The 20,010-nt window shown below is 46.1% G+C and overlaps 1 protein-coding gene across 1 annotated transcript; it reads right to left on the bottom strand.

The window, feature by feature from the left end:
- Positions 1–9,284: 9,284 nt before the first annotated feature.
- Positions 9,285–11,096, bottom strand: LOC123413684 (the record flags this gene model as incomplete). The annotated part of the gene is made up of 2 exons (XM_045106612.1): positions 10,077–11,096; positions 9,285–9,680 (listed from the first exon to the last, which is right to left on the bottom strand). Coding segments are annotated over exons 1-2 (1,416 nt in total), but the record flags the coding sequence as incomplete, so codon positions are not given.
- Positions 11,097–20,010: the final 8,914 nt, after the last annotated feature.

The following is a 20,010-nucleotide window of genomic DNA, read 5'->3' as shown; positions in this document are numbered from 1 at the left end:
TGTTCGCCGTGCCTCTTCTCCTCTCTTCCTAGTACTGTGTGTCTGTCAACTCAACTGTCATGTACTACGTACGTACGTACATCATGTTCCAGATGCCACCACGGTTTGAGACTAGATAATGGGAGCCGAGCCGACCAGGGGGGCTCTCTCGATCGTTGCGTCCAATCAGTCGGTTCAGCGCGCCCACGGGTTGCTCCAATCAGTTAACGCACCGATGCTCAAGCTTAAGTTTAAGAATGAATTCAGCTGAGCGGAGGCAGACGACGCACGGGGGCGGGCATCATTGCTGGCTTGACCGTGTCCTGTTTCTGCTAGATCTCGTCCGATCTGTTGCTTCTGGGCGTAACCCGACATGTGCGTGGGGTCCTGCTCGCTCGTGAGTCGTGACGCGTCGTCGGTGCACGGTTGCAGTGGGAGAGAGGGAAAGGGTTGCTCGTGACACGCCAACTACCTCTGCTCCGAAAACAACCCCTGTGCTGCTGCTGCTCGACGGACGGATGGATGGTCGGATGGTGCACGGATTCCATCGTGACGTGAGATGCCTAGATAGATGCTGTCCCGTGATCTGTGTCTGACGGACCCCTTATCAGTGGTGGTGCCGCCAACGGAACCTATGTGCCATACAGCAACTTCACACAGAGGCGACAGGCGCGTGCATCTGATCCCTGCTTAAAGGTGTGCGATGAGCGGAACACGGGTTTTGCGCTTTGACTTTGCGCGCTCCTGAATCGCTTCTGGACCGTGGACGTTACGTACGTACGCAGAGGATGCGCATTTCCTTTCTGAGTGTACGTCGCTAGCCGGCGGAGAGCAACGGGATGGGAGAATGCGACGCATGAAAGCCGGAGGAGGGTGCCATGAGCTTTCTGTGGAGCGGCCAGCGGCTCCTCCCATGCGTTGCGTTTCTGATCCTTTTCTTGGAGAATGGAGATCCACCCGATTCATGGCTGTGGTCAAATCCAAGTTTATCCGGAAGAACTTGCTCGCAGCCGTACATCGGTACATGGATGTAGTGCTCGATGGCTGAGTGATCCACGTTCTTAACTGGATGAAGGCTACGTGCGGGATAGACGTTGCGCGTTATTCCTCCCGGAAAGAAGCGCGGAATTTCCATGGAACCCTGTCGACCATTAGATGCGTATATATGGCCTCACAGGATTACGTGGCGCACGGACGACCTAGATGGGAACATACAAAACCGGCGCTGTCTATGGGCGGCCGCTTCACATCACATGACGACCAGTAGATTCCCACGTTTGCATTGCCATTGTATATACTAGACCATTGATGACGTGTGTGGCTGCGCCCGTCTATTTATACAATAAATAATAAAAAAATTGGTAAATGAAAATCACTATCTACCATGAAACAGGCTCAACTCCAGCATTGCGGGCTTGTAGATATTACCGAAAGTCAAGCTCCGTTCACAACCCCAGATCCGATGGTCCGATGGGATCCTAGCGGCGCAGCGGGGGCTGCCAGCAGATCTAGGGTTGTGAACCCCGGATCGGTTCTCCTCCTCGGATGATGCTGGATCTGAACAAGGTGGTGGCGCCATCCCCTTCGTGAGGGATGACGGTCAGGTGGTGGGTTCTTGTGGCGTTGCCAGTGGCAGCGGATCTTGGGATCCCGCTCCCGGGGACGTCGTAGGATGTGGTGGTCCGTGCAGGAGAGATGGGTTCTTCGAACAGATCTGGGTAAAAGCTTGCTTTCGGCTACTACGTAGTCTACGTCGTTCCCTTCCTGAAGGCATCGTCGAGGAGAAGTTCAGGGCCACTCTTTGCTACATCCGGGGGAAACCATAGATCAGTAGATCGGATGACGGCGACGCTCTGGTGTCGTTTTCCTTTTGGGGGCGTCATTCATGGAGGTACACACGGGCTCGAGGGATCATTGGTCGGCATCTACGGTGGAGCGGCGTTCCTTGTGACACATCGACGTCGTGGAGTCTCGGCGGCGAGGCGCAGCAAAGTCTCGGCGATAGATGCGTGATGATGAGCGCGCGTAGGGAGGAGGCGTTGTCTGGCGCCGTGGGGGCATCGACGGCAGGCCTTGCAAGGTCGATGCGTTAGTAACTCTTCTGAAGATGGATTGATGGTAAGCGGCGGCGACGACCTATGAGGGTGCGTTGGACCGGTTTCTGCCCCTGACCCGGTATGTGGCTCGGTCGGGGCCTCCGGCTTTAAATGTTAGGCTAGGTGAGAGGTCTGGGTATGTGGCTCACACTTTCTGCACCCCTTCATCATTGGATAGGAGTAGCGACAAATATTGTCAAGAGGGCGGCTTCAGATATATTGATGTATTTCTTTGTAAGATCTTTGCGAATAATTAATAAAATGGCTGCATGCATCTTCCAGATGCAGAGGCCGGAGGTCATCCTCCTTTTCTAAAAAAAAGAAATTTTTGTAAATATATAGCCACATGAAACATATTATACTTGCACAAACATAACCTTATATTATTAGTTAGTAATCGAGGGAAAACTCATATAATATACATATATTCATCAAAAGCAAAGTTCAGAAATAGAAAAAATTGGCTCGATATGACAACATATAAGAAAATGTACTTAGTAAATAGAGCCGACTAATACTTGCAATATGGATAATAAGTAGCAGCAAAAGACATCAATTATCGCCTCTACCCAAGGGTCGACAACGTTGGTAACAAAGAATAATTAGCCAAGCATGGTGCACCTGAGCATTTATTTAGTCAGGGGACTAAAACGTATTCAAGCACCCTCTAAAAATAGTGAGACTAAAATTTGCCAGCCTCACTCATGTTTGGATTCAAATATTAAAGAGACTAAAATCAAGTTAATGATCATTTATTATCCTCCAAACCCTCCAATCCAGAACTCGCCTGAGGAGTTAAATGAGGAGAGAGAGGACTAATGCACATTTTAGTAGGGGTACCCCTGACTAAAAGATTTTAGCCTCAAGACTAGTTTTATCCTCTCTTTAGTCAGGGGTGTTTGGAACATTAGCCTCTTAAAGAGACTAGTTTTAGTCAGATTAATTTTAGTCCCTTGGATCCAAGCACCCTCTGAGTAGTAGTTTGTGGATAGATGCATACTTAAATAGTACTACTCCCTCCGTCACGGTTTATAAGACACGCATTAAAATCTTTGGGATCAAGATAGTCATCGATTGATTCTAAGATGTAGCAGGTGTAAATGCTAATGCGTCTAATCAACTGAAAAAATACTAGTACTAATGTGTGAGCAGCAAATTAAGAGGGCGCATGCATGACTAGTACTAGTACTAATTAATAAAAGTAATTGCTTTCGCGCCTTAAACCTTGTCTATTTTAAAAATGCACGCAAGTTTAACTGTGCCTTCTAAACCGTGATGGAGAGAGTATCCATAATGGGAGTAACATAAATAATAACATAGATGTCATCTAAGCAAGAAATATGATGTGATAACTAATTAATGAGAAAAGAGAAAAATTGAGTAACTTAGCATGTTACCCATACTTCCTCCATCACAGTATATTATGCGTATCTCCAAAACAATAATTTTTCAGAATTAGAAGAAAATAAGGCACATGACATTAATTAGCCTATTAATTAGGGTGTTTTGGAAACCGTCTTCATCAATGCATGCGAGGAAGTCGCTCGTTTAGTGGACGGGGTTTACTAATGCGTCAGTTTTGTGATTAATTAGGCGCTTCAACAACTCATCGGCTCGGTTTTTTCCTACCGAAAAACATCTAGGTCCGAGAGTCATGTGAGATACGTCCAATATACTCTGACGGAGGAGGTAGTAGATGTAACATAACGGATACCGAGGCAAGATGAGCCTATAGGCTCATAAATGAAAGACTCAATGTTATTACTTCCTCCGTTTCAGTTTATAAGTCCGGCACGTGTATCTAGGTCATCAATTTAACCAATTTAATAAGAGGCATATATTAGAAAAGATATATCATTACAAATTTTAGATGTTCTATTTTCTAATGATATAATTTTTATGTTAAAACAATATATTTTATATAAGTCAAATTAACGACCTATATACACGTGCATGCCTTATAAACTGTGATGAAGGAAGTATTTCTACGTTACTATCCATTATGAAGGTAGTAACTTAGACTAGTAACATACATATGTTACTATTATATGTTACTTTCCATTATAAGTGGTCTTAGATCGCGCATCTTCATCCTCGGGATCGATTAATTAACCCACGCCTTCCATGCATGCATAGCTCCATGCAAAGCAAAATGCGAAGCTATCCACACGCTTAGGCCTACGGGGCTCCGCGTCCACCGCCGTTGATAAAGCTGGTTTCGGTCGGTTGGTCAGATTCGCCTCTGGCTAGCTAGCTAGCGGATGGTCACGTCGGGAAGAGACTGAACTGAACACATCAATCGTGACAACTGACAACAAGGAACCCAAATTCCTACGGCTTGCAGCTCTGCACCGATCTAATTAAACGCGTGAGGCATCAGATTCTGGAGTCCGAGTTAGAGCTAAACAACGGCTGATGCATGGTGGCGCGTATAGCCGATGCTTTTCCGACGCAACGTACGTGTCGAGCTTAGCGGCACACACGCACCCACCGCGACTGACTGATGCACGCCGTGCCGGCTGAACCACGTCTTCGTCTGCAACCACGACACATTGACGTCTCGAGTTAGAGAAGCGGAAGCTTTCAGAGGTTGCTCATCCATCTGCCGCTCGCTGTGGATCAGTGGGCTCCTCCCCTCTCATGCACGCATTCCTCTGATCCTTACACCGGAGACGCGCTCCCTACCTTGCTAGCTATCGTCCACAGTAGCCATTAGATGCCCGTACGTGGCTACTTACTTTTGCATGGACGAAATGCCGCCGTTTTTCCACGGCCTCTCTGCTATCGCCTTATCCGACCCCTGATGGAGTCACCGGAGGTTGAAGTTAGGCACATGCACTCTATCTATCCGGAAGATCCACACGCGTTAATCGATCGATGTTGCGACCTACAAGTGGATGGACAATGCATTGCGCCTCTCGGATAGAAATGGATCGGTGAAGGCCTCGCTAGTATTATCAGTGATCAGACGTACGGGCGTGCATTATTGCGTGCTGTAGTACCGACGTGGCGCAAGGAAAATAATGAAGCTGGAAACATACAAGAACGGCGCTGTCGAGGGGCGGCGAGGCAGCAGTCAGCGGTACTGCCCGACCACGACACAAAGATTCCCCATGCGGTTTCACGTCACGCCACATCGCAATCCAAGTATAGACCGAGCAGAAAAGTGGAGCCTCCCACGCTCGTACTATAATATTGTGTTGCACAATATCCATCACACGATCATCTCTTTCTACCACTAGTGTATGGTAGTATGCTAGTGACACTGGTGGAAAAAAGGCCTTTGGTCGCGGTTCGCAACTGCCATTAGTCGCGGTTGCGCAACCGCGACCAACTAAGCGCGACTAAAGCCCCCCACCTTTAGTCGCGGTTTCTTAAGAACCGCGACTAAAGGCCCGTCCACGTGGGCGCCAGGCGGCCGTCGGGGCGGAGGACCTTTAGTCGCGGTTCTTCTGGCCAACCGCGACTAAAGGCCGCCACAGGTTTAGGGTTTTAGCGCGCGCCCCCCCCCTGAACCCGTTTTCTGTTTAATTTGTATTGTTTTATTTCTTTTGTGCTTTATTTTAATTTTGAAGGAATTTCATATATTTTACGGTACTACATACATGCATATGAATGTACAATTTCAAACAAATTTGAAATTAGAACCAAAAAGAATTCAAGAGGAATATACAATATATATTCAATATCATCGGATGACCATATACAATTTTGAACAAGTTTCCATACATAATTTAATGCATATAAAGTTCTACGTCCTCGTAATGGTGTTCTCCTTTAGGATGGAGGACTTCCCTGCTGAACCATCCAGCTAGTTCCTCTTGAAGTGGTCGGAAGCGAGCTTCTGGACTAAGCATCATCCGGAGGTTATTCCTCTGAGCATTGGTATCACTCGGAACCCGCTCAGAGGTGTATCTCCGGATCATCTCACAGACATAGTATCCACATAGATTGGTCCCCGCTGGCTGAATATCCCCAACATTCTTAGGCTTTGACCTTTTGAATTCTAGCTCTTTTTTGAATTCACCGACCTTTGTATCTACGAACCGTCTCCAAACCCTACGAGGCAAAGAAAATTAAATGAACAAGAGAGTTATTAGTTACTTGATATTAGGAAATGAACGAAATAGGCCGATCGATATAGAGCGCAAATGAATGAAAATAATTACTTCTGCAGCATTCTTCTCATGCCGCCCCAAAGCTTTGGATCCATATTCAGAGAGTCGTGGACGAGACATTCTGAGGTGTTAACTTTAATTACTAGCAGAATCCAGTGGAACCTGCGGACACGATACATGCACAGTACGTCATGCATAACTCATCGATTAGCCGGCCACATACCATGCATGGAGTAAACAAAAGAGAATGTGCTCAAGACAGAAACACTCACCCAAAATGGTAAGGAAATAGAATATCACTTTTGAGTTCCTGCTTTGTAAGAAACTGCCACAGGTCTGCCTCCATGTCGGCGGGGTGATGCTCCAACACATGTCCATTAACGATGTGTGGGTCAATAAACCCAACATCATGGATGTTCCTTACTCTGCATTCCTTAATCTTCATTCTGCATGTATAATAGCGGACACAACAATATAGTTAGGACATATATATAGTGCAGGCAATATGAACGAGATGGGGTAGAAATAAATCACTTACAGAACGTAGCAACTGATGATAGATTTGTCGAGATCGCGCAGATTGAAAAGCTGGAACAATTCACTCAGTTCAATTTGTACATAGTAATGTTTGAAGTGATGCTCATGTCTAACTTCCGCATAAATATAATCTTTGGCGTTTTTATTTTTTATGTAACCCTTGTACCATTTCAGCAGACCTTTCATTTGTGGAGGTAGATCCTTTTCCTGCGCAGGCTCGACGAGAGGCCCATTCTTGACATATGTAATTACTACCTCCTTCACTGGCGCCTCATCAAGGCCTAACAGTTCACGAAGAGTAATACCTAAGTTGGCCGCTTGTTCTCTGGCACTCGTTGCAGTCAATCCCTGTGCTGCCGCAGCTTGTATGATCTCGGGGGCATCCGGACCGGCGGCTTCCACTATAAGCGGGGCAATCGATTGTTTACTTTGTTCCCCGAGCTGGGCAACTTGTTTCCCGCTTTTTTTACTTTCGGCCTTCTCCCGCTCTTTGTTCTCCTTGAACATGAGTGCCTGCCTGCGAAGTTCACGTGCATAGTCGTCAGGCAGATTCTTCGCGGCTTGGGACGGTGTGCTCAAAAATGACTTAGCCCACTTCTTTTGCTCATCAGAAAATACTGGCTTGGGCTCGGGCTCTCTTTTCTTCTTGCAGTCCGCCTTCCATTTCTCCAAATCAGCAGCCGCGGCCGCGTCGACTTCCTCGGCACTACGTTCCCAAGGCCTTGTGGGGAGAGGCTTCAGTGATGGCTCCGGTACCTTTGTGGTCTTAGGTACATAAGGGTCCGGGTTAATAATCCAGGACTGCTTCTGCTTCTGCTTCTTTGCCGGAGGTGGATTGGGGGGCGGCGTCTGATCACCCGCCGGACGAGGACTGGGGGGCGGCGTCTGATCACCCGCCGGACGTTGTGGACTGGGGGGCGTCGGCTGACGTGACGGAGGTGTAGGTGAACCGCCACCACCACCACCACCACCACCACCGCCACCGCCACCACCACCACCGTAGGGGGGTGGACTTGTTGTCCTTGGCGCCTCGCCTGGAAACTTGATAAACTTCTTTTGCCATAGAATGAAATGGCGCTTGACATCTCCAAGTCTTTTCTCCCCTTCAGGTGTAGCAATGTCAATCTCCAGGTCCTCAAACCCTTGGACTATGTCCTCCACCGTGACACGAGCATAGCCATCTTGAATGGGGTTGTTGTGGTGGAGTGCTCCAGGTAAACATGGTAAAGCACTGCCGATGGCTACCTTCATGGACATGTTCCCGATAGGATAATACAGATGACATTCTTTCATCTCCTTTATATCGTCCACGGGGTAGCGAGGAGGCTCCGGTGCAGTAATTTCGACCACCAGAGGCTCCGGTGCAGTAATTTCGACCACCAGAGGCTCCGGTGCATTAATTTCGATCGTCGGTGCATCTGCACCAGCCGGTGGGGCCTCCGTGGAAGCCACGCTGCTTCTCCGCTGCTGGCTTCCGAGATCCGCTGGATGATCTTCATGCTGCACCCGAGCTGCATCTCTTTCGGCTACTAGTACACTCATGGTTTTCTTCATCACATCCATTTCCGATGCCAACCGCGCCACAACATCTGCTTCCCGATCCATCTTTCTCTTACGGCTTCTGTAACCGTACGGGTCATCGTTCTGGGGGAACCCTATTTTCCACGGAATGTGCCCCATGCCTCGTACACGTCCTCCGTGTTCAGGATTCCCGAGGGCTTTTGTCAGCGCGTCGTTCTCTCTGTTGAACTTGATCTTCCCCTCTTGAGCATCCCTCATTGCGTCAATAAGGGCTTGGGTGGGTTTAATTAATTTGCCCCGGTAAACACACTCCCCTGTCTCCGGGTTCAGCGTTCCCCCATGCCCGTACCACCAGCTTTTGGCCCTTGGGTCCCATCCCTCCGTACCTGGACGGATTCCTCGCGCCCTCAGCTCGTTCTCCATCTTCTCCAACCTAGGCAACAAAATGCGATACCCTCCTGGCCCCATAATATGATTGTACCTCCTCATTTCCATAGCCCTTGGCGATGCTTCCTTCTGGCCTAGCACGGTTACGAACATATTTCTTTAATACTCCCATGAACCTCTCGAAGGGGAACATATTGTGTAGAAATACAGGACCGAGAACGAAAATCTCTTCGACTAGGTGAACCAGGAGGTGCGTCATAATATTGAAGAAGGATGGCGGGAACACCAACTCGAAACTGACAAGACATTGGATCACATCGTTCTGTAACCGTGGTAGAACTTCTGGATTGATTACCTTCTGAGAGATTGCATTGAGGAATGCACATAGCTTCACAATGGCTACTCGAACATTTTCCGGCAGGAGCCCCCTCAAAGCAATCGGAAGCAATTGCGTCATAATCACGTGGCAGTCGTGAGACTTCAGGTTTTGGAACTTTTTCTCCGCCATGTTTATTATTCCCTTTATATTGGACGAGAATCCAGACGGGACCTTCATACTGCTCAGGCATTCAAAAAAGATGACCTTCTCTTCTTTGGTCAGAGCGTAGCTGGCACGACCTTGAAACCATTCCGGATGCCGGTCATCAGGGTCTTTCAAACGTTGCTGGTCCTGCCGTGCTTCCTTTGTATCATTTGTCTTCCCATACACGCCCAAGAAGCTTAGGAGGTTCACGCAAATATTCTTCGTAACGTGCATCACGTCGATTGCAGAGCGGACATCTAGGACTTTCCAATATTCTAGCTCCCAGAATATAGATTTCTTCTTCCACATGGTTGCGTGCCCGTCAGCTCCCTTCGGAACTGATTGTCTGCCAGGACCCTTTCCAAAGATGACTTTCAAATCCTTGACTATATCAAATACCTCAGCACCAGTGCGTTCCGCAGGCTTCGGCCGGTGATCTGCCTTGCCGTTGTAATGCTTGCCTTTCTTTCTTACTGGATGAATTTTCGAAAGAAATCGACGATGCCCAAGGTACACGTTCTTCTTACAATTTGGCAAATGTACACTTTCAGTCTCATGTAAGCAGTGCGTGCATGCATTGTATCCCTTATTTGACAGTCCCGAAAGGTTACTAAGAGCAGGCCAATCGTTGATGGTTACGAAAAGCAACGCTCGTAGGTCAAATTCCTCTTGTTTGTGCTCATCCCACACACGGACACCACCCCACAGCTGTAAAAGTTCATCAACTAATGGCCTTAGGTACACATCGATGTCGTTGCCGGGTTGCTTCGGACCTTGGATGAGCACTGGCATCATAATGAACTTCCGCTTCATGCACAACCAAGGAGGAAGGTTGTAGATGCATAGAGTCACGGGCCAGGTGCTATGGCTGGAGCTCTGCTCGCCAAAAGGATTCATGCCATCCGTACTTAGAGCAAATCTTATGTTCCTTGCGTCAGCTGCAAAATCTTTGAACCATCTGTCGATCTTTCTCCATTGCGTTCCATCTGCGGTGTGTCTCAACTCCCCGTCCGACTTACGGTCCTCTTTGTGCCATCGCAACAACTTGGCATGCTCTTTGTTCCTGAACAGACGTTTCAACCGTGGTATTATAGGAGCATACCACATCACCTTGGCGGGAACCCTCTTCCTGGGTTTCTGGCCCTCAACATCGTCACCAGGGTCATCGCCTCTGATCTTATAACGCAATGCAGTGCATACCGGGCATTCATTCAAATTCTCGTATTCACCGCGGTAGAGGATGCAGTCGTTGATGCATGCATGTATCTTCAGAACCTCTAAACCTAGAGGGCAGACAACCTTCTTTGCTTCGTACGTACTGGTGGGCAACTCGTTATCCTTTGGAAACATATTCTTCAACATTTTCAGCAAGTTTTCAAATGCCGAGTTAGCTACACCTGCCTCTGCCTTCCATTTCAGCAAATCCAGTGTGCAGCCCAGCTTTTTCAGACCATCATCGCATCCGGGGTACAGCGCCTTTCTGTGATCCTCTAACATGCGATCCAAATTCTCCCTCTCCTTTTCAGTTTCGCAGCGTCTCCGTGCATCAGCAATGGTCCGACCAAGATCATCAACGGGATCATCACGTGCCTCTTCTTCACCTTCCCCTTCACCTTCAGCATCCTCCATGAAAGTATCACCGAAATGAGCAAGATAGCTTTCATCGATGAAATCATCCCCTTCTTCATCTTCTTCCATTATAACCCCTCTTTCTCCATGCTTGGTCCAACAATTATAGCTTGGCATGAAACCGTGCCGAAGCAGATGCATGTGAACATCTCTTGAGGAAGAGTAACCCTTCTGATTCTTACAGTTAACACATGGACAGATAACAAAACCCCCCCGCTTGTTCGCATTAGCCACTACGAGGAAATCTTTCAAACCCGTAGTGAACTCGCCGGAGAGTCGGTTAACGTACATCCATTGCCGATTCATCTGCATTATTATAATATAAAATATATAATTAACCATCATGCATTTGTTAAACTAACTAGCTACAAACAATATAAATTAAACAATGAACTACACACATGCATATTTTATCAATGACACATCAAAGGTTCATCAAGTTGCTAACCGCGATCGAGGAGTGTGGCTCCAACACTTCATGTCATGTTTGTTTCATGCTCTTGGGGCATTTCATCAAACACCTTATGTGCATAAGAGGAACCAAAAGCAAACCTAAACCCTAAGTGTGAAGAGAATGGCTCTAAATGGCTAAGTGTTGGCTGCTGGATGGGTATATATAGGGGAGGGGCTTTAGTTGCGGTTGGCCTGGCAAACCGTGACTAAAGGTGCCCGAAGGCCTTTAGTCGCGGTTGTCCTGGCCAACCGCGACTAAAGCCCCTCACGTGCACCAGCTGGCCACCGAGCGCCCTGGGCCCAGGCCTTTGGTCGCGGTTCACCTCCAGAACCGCGACTAAAGGTCCCATTAGTCGCGGTTCCTACAGCTTCGCGACTTATGGGGCTGGACGGAAGCCTGTTTTTCCACCAGCGTGAGTAACACTTTAGCCTTTGACTTTGCGGGCCGATGGATAGATGCTATACACACGCATGCACACATGCGATGATAGATCACGTACGTCTTCAACCCGAGAATCCTCTGGCTTGTTTAACCAATCCACCCACACCCGTGCTTGCATGTCGTCGGCGAGGCTATCCAGATTCCATACGTGGCCTTTTATTCATATCGTCAAGGGAACGTATCAATGGCGAGGAGAAGGAATCCGGCCGTCTAGTCTAGTCATCGCCGTAGTGATATATATCATCCGTTTCTCGGATTCCTGCAGCTGGATCTAACGCGTCCGGCCGGCTTTGCGTGTCTCGGATTAGAAAGCATCTCCACGGAAGAAAACAGGATTAGGAAGCATCTCCGCCGTGCAGCTGTGCGTACCCGATCGGACGTGGTGCGCGGGCTTAAGTAAGCACGCTTTCTGGAGCATGTATTCGAGGGATTAGGCTTGGCACTTTAGCAGCAGCGGATGGCATCGATGCACGAATTAACGGCCACATCCATCCACGCACCAGTGGACGCGAGCGGACGAGATCGATATAAAAAGGGGTTGGCAGAGGGGTGAAGTGAGCGAACACCCGAGCACCACATTTGTTTGTTTGTTTTTGAGGAGAAACCTGTAGTTTTATTCATACTCCTCACAATTACAGACAATGATCCGCATCTATTAGCCAAGAAAATACAAAATAACTCCTATAACTAAGAATTACGGTAAAAATATTTAGGAGTAACTTCTTCGCGGTATCAATCCCTGCTAGAATAAATACTTCAAAATCTTTGGCAGCGAGATTGCAATTGGACTGGAGCAACGATTTTATCCATCCTTCACCCACACGAGCATTACCAATAACGGTTTTTGGAAGCAACTTGAGCCGCCCATCCAAAAAGACGGAAATCCTTTATCGATGAACGTATTTATGTCGGGGATGATCTCCTAGAAATGCAGGTCGTCAAATCATGATACCCCTCCATTTAATTATACAAAGCCATTATGAAATACTCCCTTCGTTTTAAAATAAGTGTCGTTGTTTTAGTATAAAATTTATACCAACTTAATACAAAATTTCTGTCACTTATTTTGGGATGGAGGGAGTATATAGTTTGCATCTATACAAGGCCACCAATATTAATTAGGGTAAAAATTAATGATGTTTTCTTGAACTAACAATTTGTTTGATATTTGCATGCATACAGTCATAATGATACTCAACTACTTCCTTCACTCAATGTTTTTTGCATGCATACAGTGTACTAATAATCCCAATAAACAAAAAAGAAAAGCTAGGTTGTAAAACATGTATTAAATTTGACTTTGATACTTGTAATTTTAGTTTTTGGCCTTTTATATAAAAAATGAAGGGAGTCTCTTTATCATGGTGTTGATGAAAGATTTCACCTTCACAAAAAACAAACCTTGACACATCAAAATAAACTCATCATATCCGAATAATCAGATTAACCTCGTGACATCGTCAAAAAAATAAGAGTACTTTTATTCTCGCAAATACGAAGATCACTAGACGTTGTCGAAGATCACAAAACTCTTAAAGATGCGAGGTTTGCCCACCTCACAGCGCCAAGATGGCAGCCAGAGGCAAGGGGGCCAAAAGTTCTTGCCGGGGCGGCTCCTACTACACTTTTCATGAAACCCTTTGGTGTTGACGTGAGCCAACACGAGCTCCTAGTTGGCACTTCAGGCGCTAGCTAAGAGACCTGGCGCTCACAGCCGTTAGATAGTGGGTCGGTCCATGCCACGAGCGCTCTCCCCGCCTGGTCACTCGCTTGTTCGAGGTTGACTAGTAAACCGGTCAACCGTTGACTTAAAAAAAGAAAAAGAAAAATATATTGAAAATTGAATATTCGAGATTTCAACAAAGTTCATGGGTTTGAAAAAAGTTATCGAGTTTCTTATTCATCAAATTTGAAGAAAAGTTCACCAATTTTCAAAAAACTCCATTGATTTTGAATATAAGCTCATCAAAGGTTTTATAAAGTTTCAGTGATTTTGAAAAGTAATTCACAAAATTAAAAAAATTCATCAATTTTGGCAAAATTTCATCGTATTTTAAAAAGTTCATTGATTTTGAAAAACAATCACCAGTTTTTTTAAAAAAATCATTGAATTTGATAAAGGCTCATCGATTTTACAAATAAATTCATCAATTTTTAAAACAAAATCATCGAATTTTAAAAAAAAAGCATCATAATTTGAAAAATCATCCATTTTCAAAAGAAAACATCCAAATTTATCAAAAAAAAGTAAGAATGAGAAATTAAGAAAGAGAAAACTGAGCAGAACCATTCGGAAAATGAGTAATAAAGTAATCAAAACGAAAGAAGCTTATCTGGCACGTCAAAAGAGATGTGTGAGTTGTTATCGTGGCTTTCTTGGAACTAGCTAGTCGCTGGTTCAAATCCGCCTAGTGCACATATTTTTGCTGTATTAAAGTACAGAGTAATGGGCCGGCCCATCACGTGTCATTGCAGGCACCAGTTTATGAAATACATACAACCGCGTGCAGTCCTCAATAGGAAACGCCAACCCAAATACCACATGAGTAGAAGAGCAACTAGTTCAGCAGCACTTCCTCGAAAGCCTCTATGCGCCGCCACATGTTGCTTTTTGTGCGTTTCCTTCAAATTTATTTTTAATTTTGTGCACGCATTTTTGGTATTTTAGAATGGATTTTTTTTGTTTTTTGTTTCCGGTTTTCACAGGTTTTTCTTATCTATTGGATGAAAAAAAATCATTTTGTTTTTTGTACGAAAAAATGTGTTTCTATTTTTTTTGTGAGAGGCAGGATCGTGCCTCTTGAAAAATAAAAAAAACATATTATTTTTTTCGGTTATAGAATAATGAAAACCTCACTATAAATGTGTCACTTCAGACAATGAAAGAAAAGATAAAATTCAGAGGCTATATCAAAAATTAAACACGAAGAGAAAAGCAATCAGAACATGCAAGTATGCAACCAATTTGAAGTGAATAGTCCAGAGATGACATGGATGATTAGCCTTATAATTAGACGAGATGGAAGGAAACTACGTAGGAGAGCTCAAACTATCATAATCTAATTAACTAAGGAGAATGCTGCTTGCTCCTCGATACTTCAAAATACTCTGTGTTTTTCAAAACTGTAGTATCTTCTACCTACATGCTAAAATAGCACTACTGTACATACTTTTCTAGGGTTTTGGCGAATGGAGGGAGTACCGTAGATACTATCCTTGTATAAGGGAATGGAGGGAGTAGTAGTTGAGAAAAGATAACGTCCATACGTGTGGGCGTTTGCATTTCACCCACACGCATGGATCGACGTTCGTTTGTGGTTGCACAAATCTTGGCAAGTTTTGCCAGATTTTCTATGCCACGTAGTGCTGGGCTCGTGTGTGGGCATTTCATCTCGTTGTCCACACATTCGTTTCACGCACTTAGAGGGACTGGTGTGTGGGCGTTTATTCGTTCGCCCACAGCCTGTTTTCATTCACGCCGATGAACTCATATGTGGGCATTTATCAGTTCGCCCACATGCCTGTTTCACCTCCACACGCTCACACGATCGCCACCCGCCTCCTCTCCCATACTTCAAACTGTCAGTTGTCATGTTTTTTGTAGTGGTACATGGCAATTGTCTAGTGTGCTTGTAAGCAAATGGCAACTCTCTCTCTTACCTGAATATGTTATTTTGCCATGTCTTTTTTTGTAGTGTTTATGTGACAACTGCCTAGTGTACTTAGAAGCATATGGCAACTCCAAGATATTATTTTTGTCTTGTTTTTCCAATGTTACATGGAAACTGCCTAGTGTTAGTAGGTGACAACTCCTAAAGATTTCAAATCATGGAAACTCTAGTAGATCACGTCATACATGGCAACAGCTGCACTTGTCCATAAATGATAACTGCACTTGACCTGAGATGACAATTGCAGTAGACCAGGCCATACATGGCAACAACTGTAGTTATCCATAAATGTCAACTGTACTTGACGTGAGATGACAACTGCAATTTGTTCAGACTTGGCGACTGTAGTTGAACAACCATGGCAACTGTAGTTGTCCAGACATGACAACTGCAGTTCAGCAACCATGGCAACTGTAGTTAAACAAACATGAAAGAGGAGCCGAACAGGTTCGGAGGTGAGGACGCGTGCTGACTGTCACGCGGGCGTGCGGGGCCGTGTGTAGGAGATCAGACATGCGGGCGTGTGGGCGTTACCTGTTTTGCCCACACGTAGACGTCTAGGCGGGACCACGAGACAGGAGGCCGGACGTGTGGTTATTATCTGTTTGACCCACACGTAGGTCTGTGGGCTGGTTTTCTTAGATACCACACAAGACGTATGTTAAGACCCCTTAACGCATATACGTGTGGGCGTTATCACGATCGTAGTAGTTTTGGTTGATCAAACATTCCTAGGGTTTTGGCGAATGGAATCCTCACCTGCATGCAGCACCAAATCACGGTTTCGCATCGCATGTGCGCATCAGCCGCATCTCCTTGCACGAGCTTTTGAAGTCCCTGCAAATTCACCCAACAGGATGCACGGTTGAGATCACAATATTCATAATATTTGCATAGTGCAGAAATTGGGCCATATGAACCGTCGGCATAAAAAAAATTATCGGCAGCTACAGTTATTTGTTGTTGGTGGTGGTGGGGGGCGGGGGGGTAGGCGCATACTTTCCAAGGCAGGTCGCCGACGAGCATCCCGTCGTCGGCGTCCAGGAACGCCACGGTGTGCTCCCACACGCTATCCCCGCCCTTCACAACTGTGATGCATGCATGCATCGTTAATTAGCACTAATCTTGTATCTGCATGCGTATTTGCGTTTTGTTGTATGCATTGCATACCCTGCATGTAGTTAGGCGTTGACCGTTGAGGGTTTATCCCTTAGGTTTTAGGGTTGGTGGTTGTGAGCAAAGAGACGTAGAAAGAAGAAAAGCTCAGGCTGCATGAATAAGGGAGCTGATGCCAAAAATTCTTGTGTTGGTGTGTGACGTGTGAGAGGTAGACGAAAGGAAGAAGAAGAGCAGCAGCTCCAACACGCAAAATCTTAACATGATCAAAGATTTAAAGATGCGACCGGCTCTGCTTGCTTACCCATGCCGATGGAGCAGCAGTTGTAGATTATGTTGAGATCCCCGAAGAGCCCGGGGTAGTTGCTGTACGCCGCCAAGTTGACCTCGTGCATGTACGGCACCCCCTCCATCCGCACCTTGACAAGGTTTGCCTCGCCGGCGGCGGCATTCTTCATCGCCCGCTCCCGGCTCCTCTCGCCCGGAGGCGCCAGCGTCAGCTGGAGCTGGGTCGGGTCCTCCACACCGTCATCTGTATCGCCAACAAATAAAAGCAGTAAATGTATTGCAGATCGGAGGAGGTGCGCGCCAAGATGGAACTGGTACTGGGTGCTCACCATAGCCGCGTCGACCGGAGGAGCCGGTGCGTCTCGAGCTCCGGGGGCCGGGTGGTATATAGCCAGAGAAAGAAAACGTGCGGCTGGATATCTGTTTGGGATATAGGCCGGCCGGGACGGCACTGGCGATTTGCCCAGATGACGGGACTGAAGCTAAACCTAACGCCGAGGTGTTTCAAATTAGTAGCGGGCCTTAGGCCCATAAGAGAATTTCAGAAAATCTTCAAGTACCCATGTAGGTGGTGGTATGACAAGGTGGTGGTAGGAAGTTTAGTCTCACCCTGCTAGTGGAGGAGAAGTTTGACCCCTTTATAAGGGTCTCTTTTCCACATGCTATTGGAGAGTGAGAAAAGAAGGTGCCCTCGCGCACTCCTCCTCCTCCGCCCGCCTCGCCACGGGTTGCGGGATTGAGCCGAGCCGCTCTACGCGGGAGAACGATCACGCGACTGTTCGCCTCCCGTCTGTTGCCACGGTCGATCTGAAGTTTACTTCGGGAAAGCTGAAGAACGTGCAGCATGTCCCCGCCATCAAGAAGAACCTTAGTGGTGTTCCCTTCTGTGTAGAGAAGGGTTTAAGTTGGTATTCGAGTCTAATAAAGTACTAGTTACGAAATATGGAGTTTTTGTTGAAAAAGGTTATGAGTGCGGAGGTCTGTTCCGCCTTTCCCTCGCAGATTTTTGTAATAAAGTCGTGAACAATATTCATTCGAGTGTTAATGAATCTGAAGTTTGGCATTCACGTCTTTGTCACATAAGTTTTGGTGTTATGTCGCGGCTAGCAAAACTGAATTTAATCCCGACTTTCACTTTAGCCAAAGGTTCTAAGTGTCATTCGTGTGTGCAAGCAAAGCAACCTCGCAAGCCTCACAAGGCTACAGAGGAGAGACACTTGGCACCATTAGAACTCATACATTCTGATCTTTGTGAGATGAATGGTGTGTTGACTAAAGGTGGAAAGAAATATTTTATGACATTGATAGATGATTCCACTAGATGTTGCTATGTGTATCTGTTAAATACTAAAGATGAGGCTCTACACTACTTTAAAATCTATAAGGCAGAAGTTGAGAATCAACTTGAAAAGAAAATTAAACGAGTCCGGTCTGACCGTGGTGGAGAGTACTTCTCAAACGAGTTTGATTCCTTTTGTGCGGAACACGACACTATTCATGAGAGGACGCCTCCCTATTCACCCCAGTCAAATGGGGTTGCCGAGCGGAAAAACCGTACTCTAACTGATTTGGTTAACGCCATGTTAGATACATCGGGGTTATCCAAGGCATGGTGGGGGAGGCTATATTAATTGCGCGTCATGTCCAGAATAAGGTTCCTACAAAAGATAATGAAGTCACTCCTTATGAGGAGTGGTTGAAGAGAAGGACGACGCTCTCGTACTTACGTACTTGGGGCTGCTTGGCGAAAGTCAATGTACCAATCCCCAAGAAGCGTAAGCTTGGACCAAAGACTGTGGACTGCGTTAATTTGGGATACGCTAAGAATAGCGTAGGCTATAGATTTCTAGTAGTGAAATCTGAGGTACCCGACGTGAAGGTCGGTACAATAATGGAGTCGAGGGATGCTACATTCTTTGAGGATATATTTCCCATGAGAGATATACAAAGCACTTCTAGAGAGGAATCTGAGATAACTCCCGAGCCTGCCATTCTTATGGAATATTATGAACAAACACATGATGATAATCCTGGGGAGGATGATGAGGAAACCCTTGGTAGGGGCAAGAGACAAAGGACTGCAAAGACTTTTGGTGATGATAATCCCACTTCTATTTTAGAAGCGTATGCTTCTCCAGATGCTGATTACTGTAAAGTGCGGTCCGTAGCAACATGGATTCCATCATGGCTAATCGGACATGGGAAATTACTGATCGTCCATATGGTTGCAAATCATTGGGATGCAAGTGGGTGTTCAAAAAGAAGCTTAGGCCCGATGGTACGATTGAAAAGTACAAGGCTATGCTTGTGGCCAAGGGCTATGCCCAGAAAGAAGAAGATTTGTTTTATACTTACTCACCTGTGGCTAGACTGGCCACCATTCGAGTACTACTCTCATTGGCGGCCTCTCATGGTCTTCTCGTTCATCAAATGGACGTTAAGACGGCTTTCCTCAATGGAGAGCTAAATGAGGAAATCTATATGCAACACCCAGATGGCTTTGTGATAGAAGGTCAGGAAGGAAAGGTGTGTAAGTTGCTGAAATCTTTATATGGTCTGAGACAAGCACCTAAGCAATGGCATGAGAAGTTTAATACAACTCTGACATCTGTTGGCTTCGTTGTTAATGAAGCTGACAAATGTGTATACTATCGCCATGGTGGGGGCGAAGGAGTTATATTGTGCTTGTATGTTGATGACATACTGATATTTGGAACCAACCTCAAAGTAATTGAGGAGGTTAAGTCTTTTCTGTCCCAAAACTTTGAGATGAAGGACCTTGGGGTGGCTGATGTTATCTTGAACATCAAGCTTTTGAGAGATGATGAGGGTGGGATTACACTTCTGCAATCCCACTATGTTGAGAAGATTTTGAGTCGCTTTGGATATTCAGACTGCAAAATTTCTCAAACACCATATGATCCTAGTGTGCTTATTCGAAAGTTTAAAGGCACAGCTATAGATCAATTGAGATTCTCTCAAATTATCGGTTCTCTTATGTACCTAGCTAGCGCAACGAGGCCTGACATCACGTTTGCTGTGAGCAAATTTAGCCGGTTTGTTGCAAACCCGGGCGATGTTCATTGGCGTGCTATTGAAAGAATTATGCGCTACCTGAAAGGTACTGTGTACCATGGACTTCACTATACGGGATACCCATCGATACTTGAAGGGTATAGTGATGCGAATTGGATCTCTCATGCTGATGAGATGAAGGCCACTACTGGGTATATCTTTACTCTTGGGGGTG

This window comes from Hordeum vulgare, chromosome 1H (genome assembly GCF_904849725.1).
Source record: "Hordeum vulgare subsp. vulgare chromosome 1H, MorexV3_pseudomolecules_assembly, whole genome shotgun sequence".
Classification (NCBI taxonomy): domain Eukaryota; kingdom Viridiplantae; phylum Streptophyta; class Magnoliopsida; order Poales; family Poaceae; genus Hordeum; species Hordeum vulgare.
Note: the sequence above shows the minus strand (reverse complement) of the source record. Positions and strands in the feature narration are given on the sequence as shown.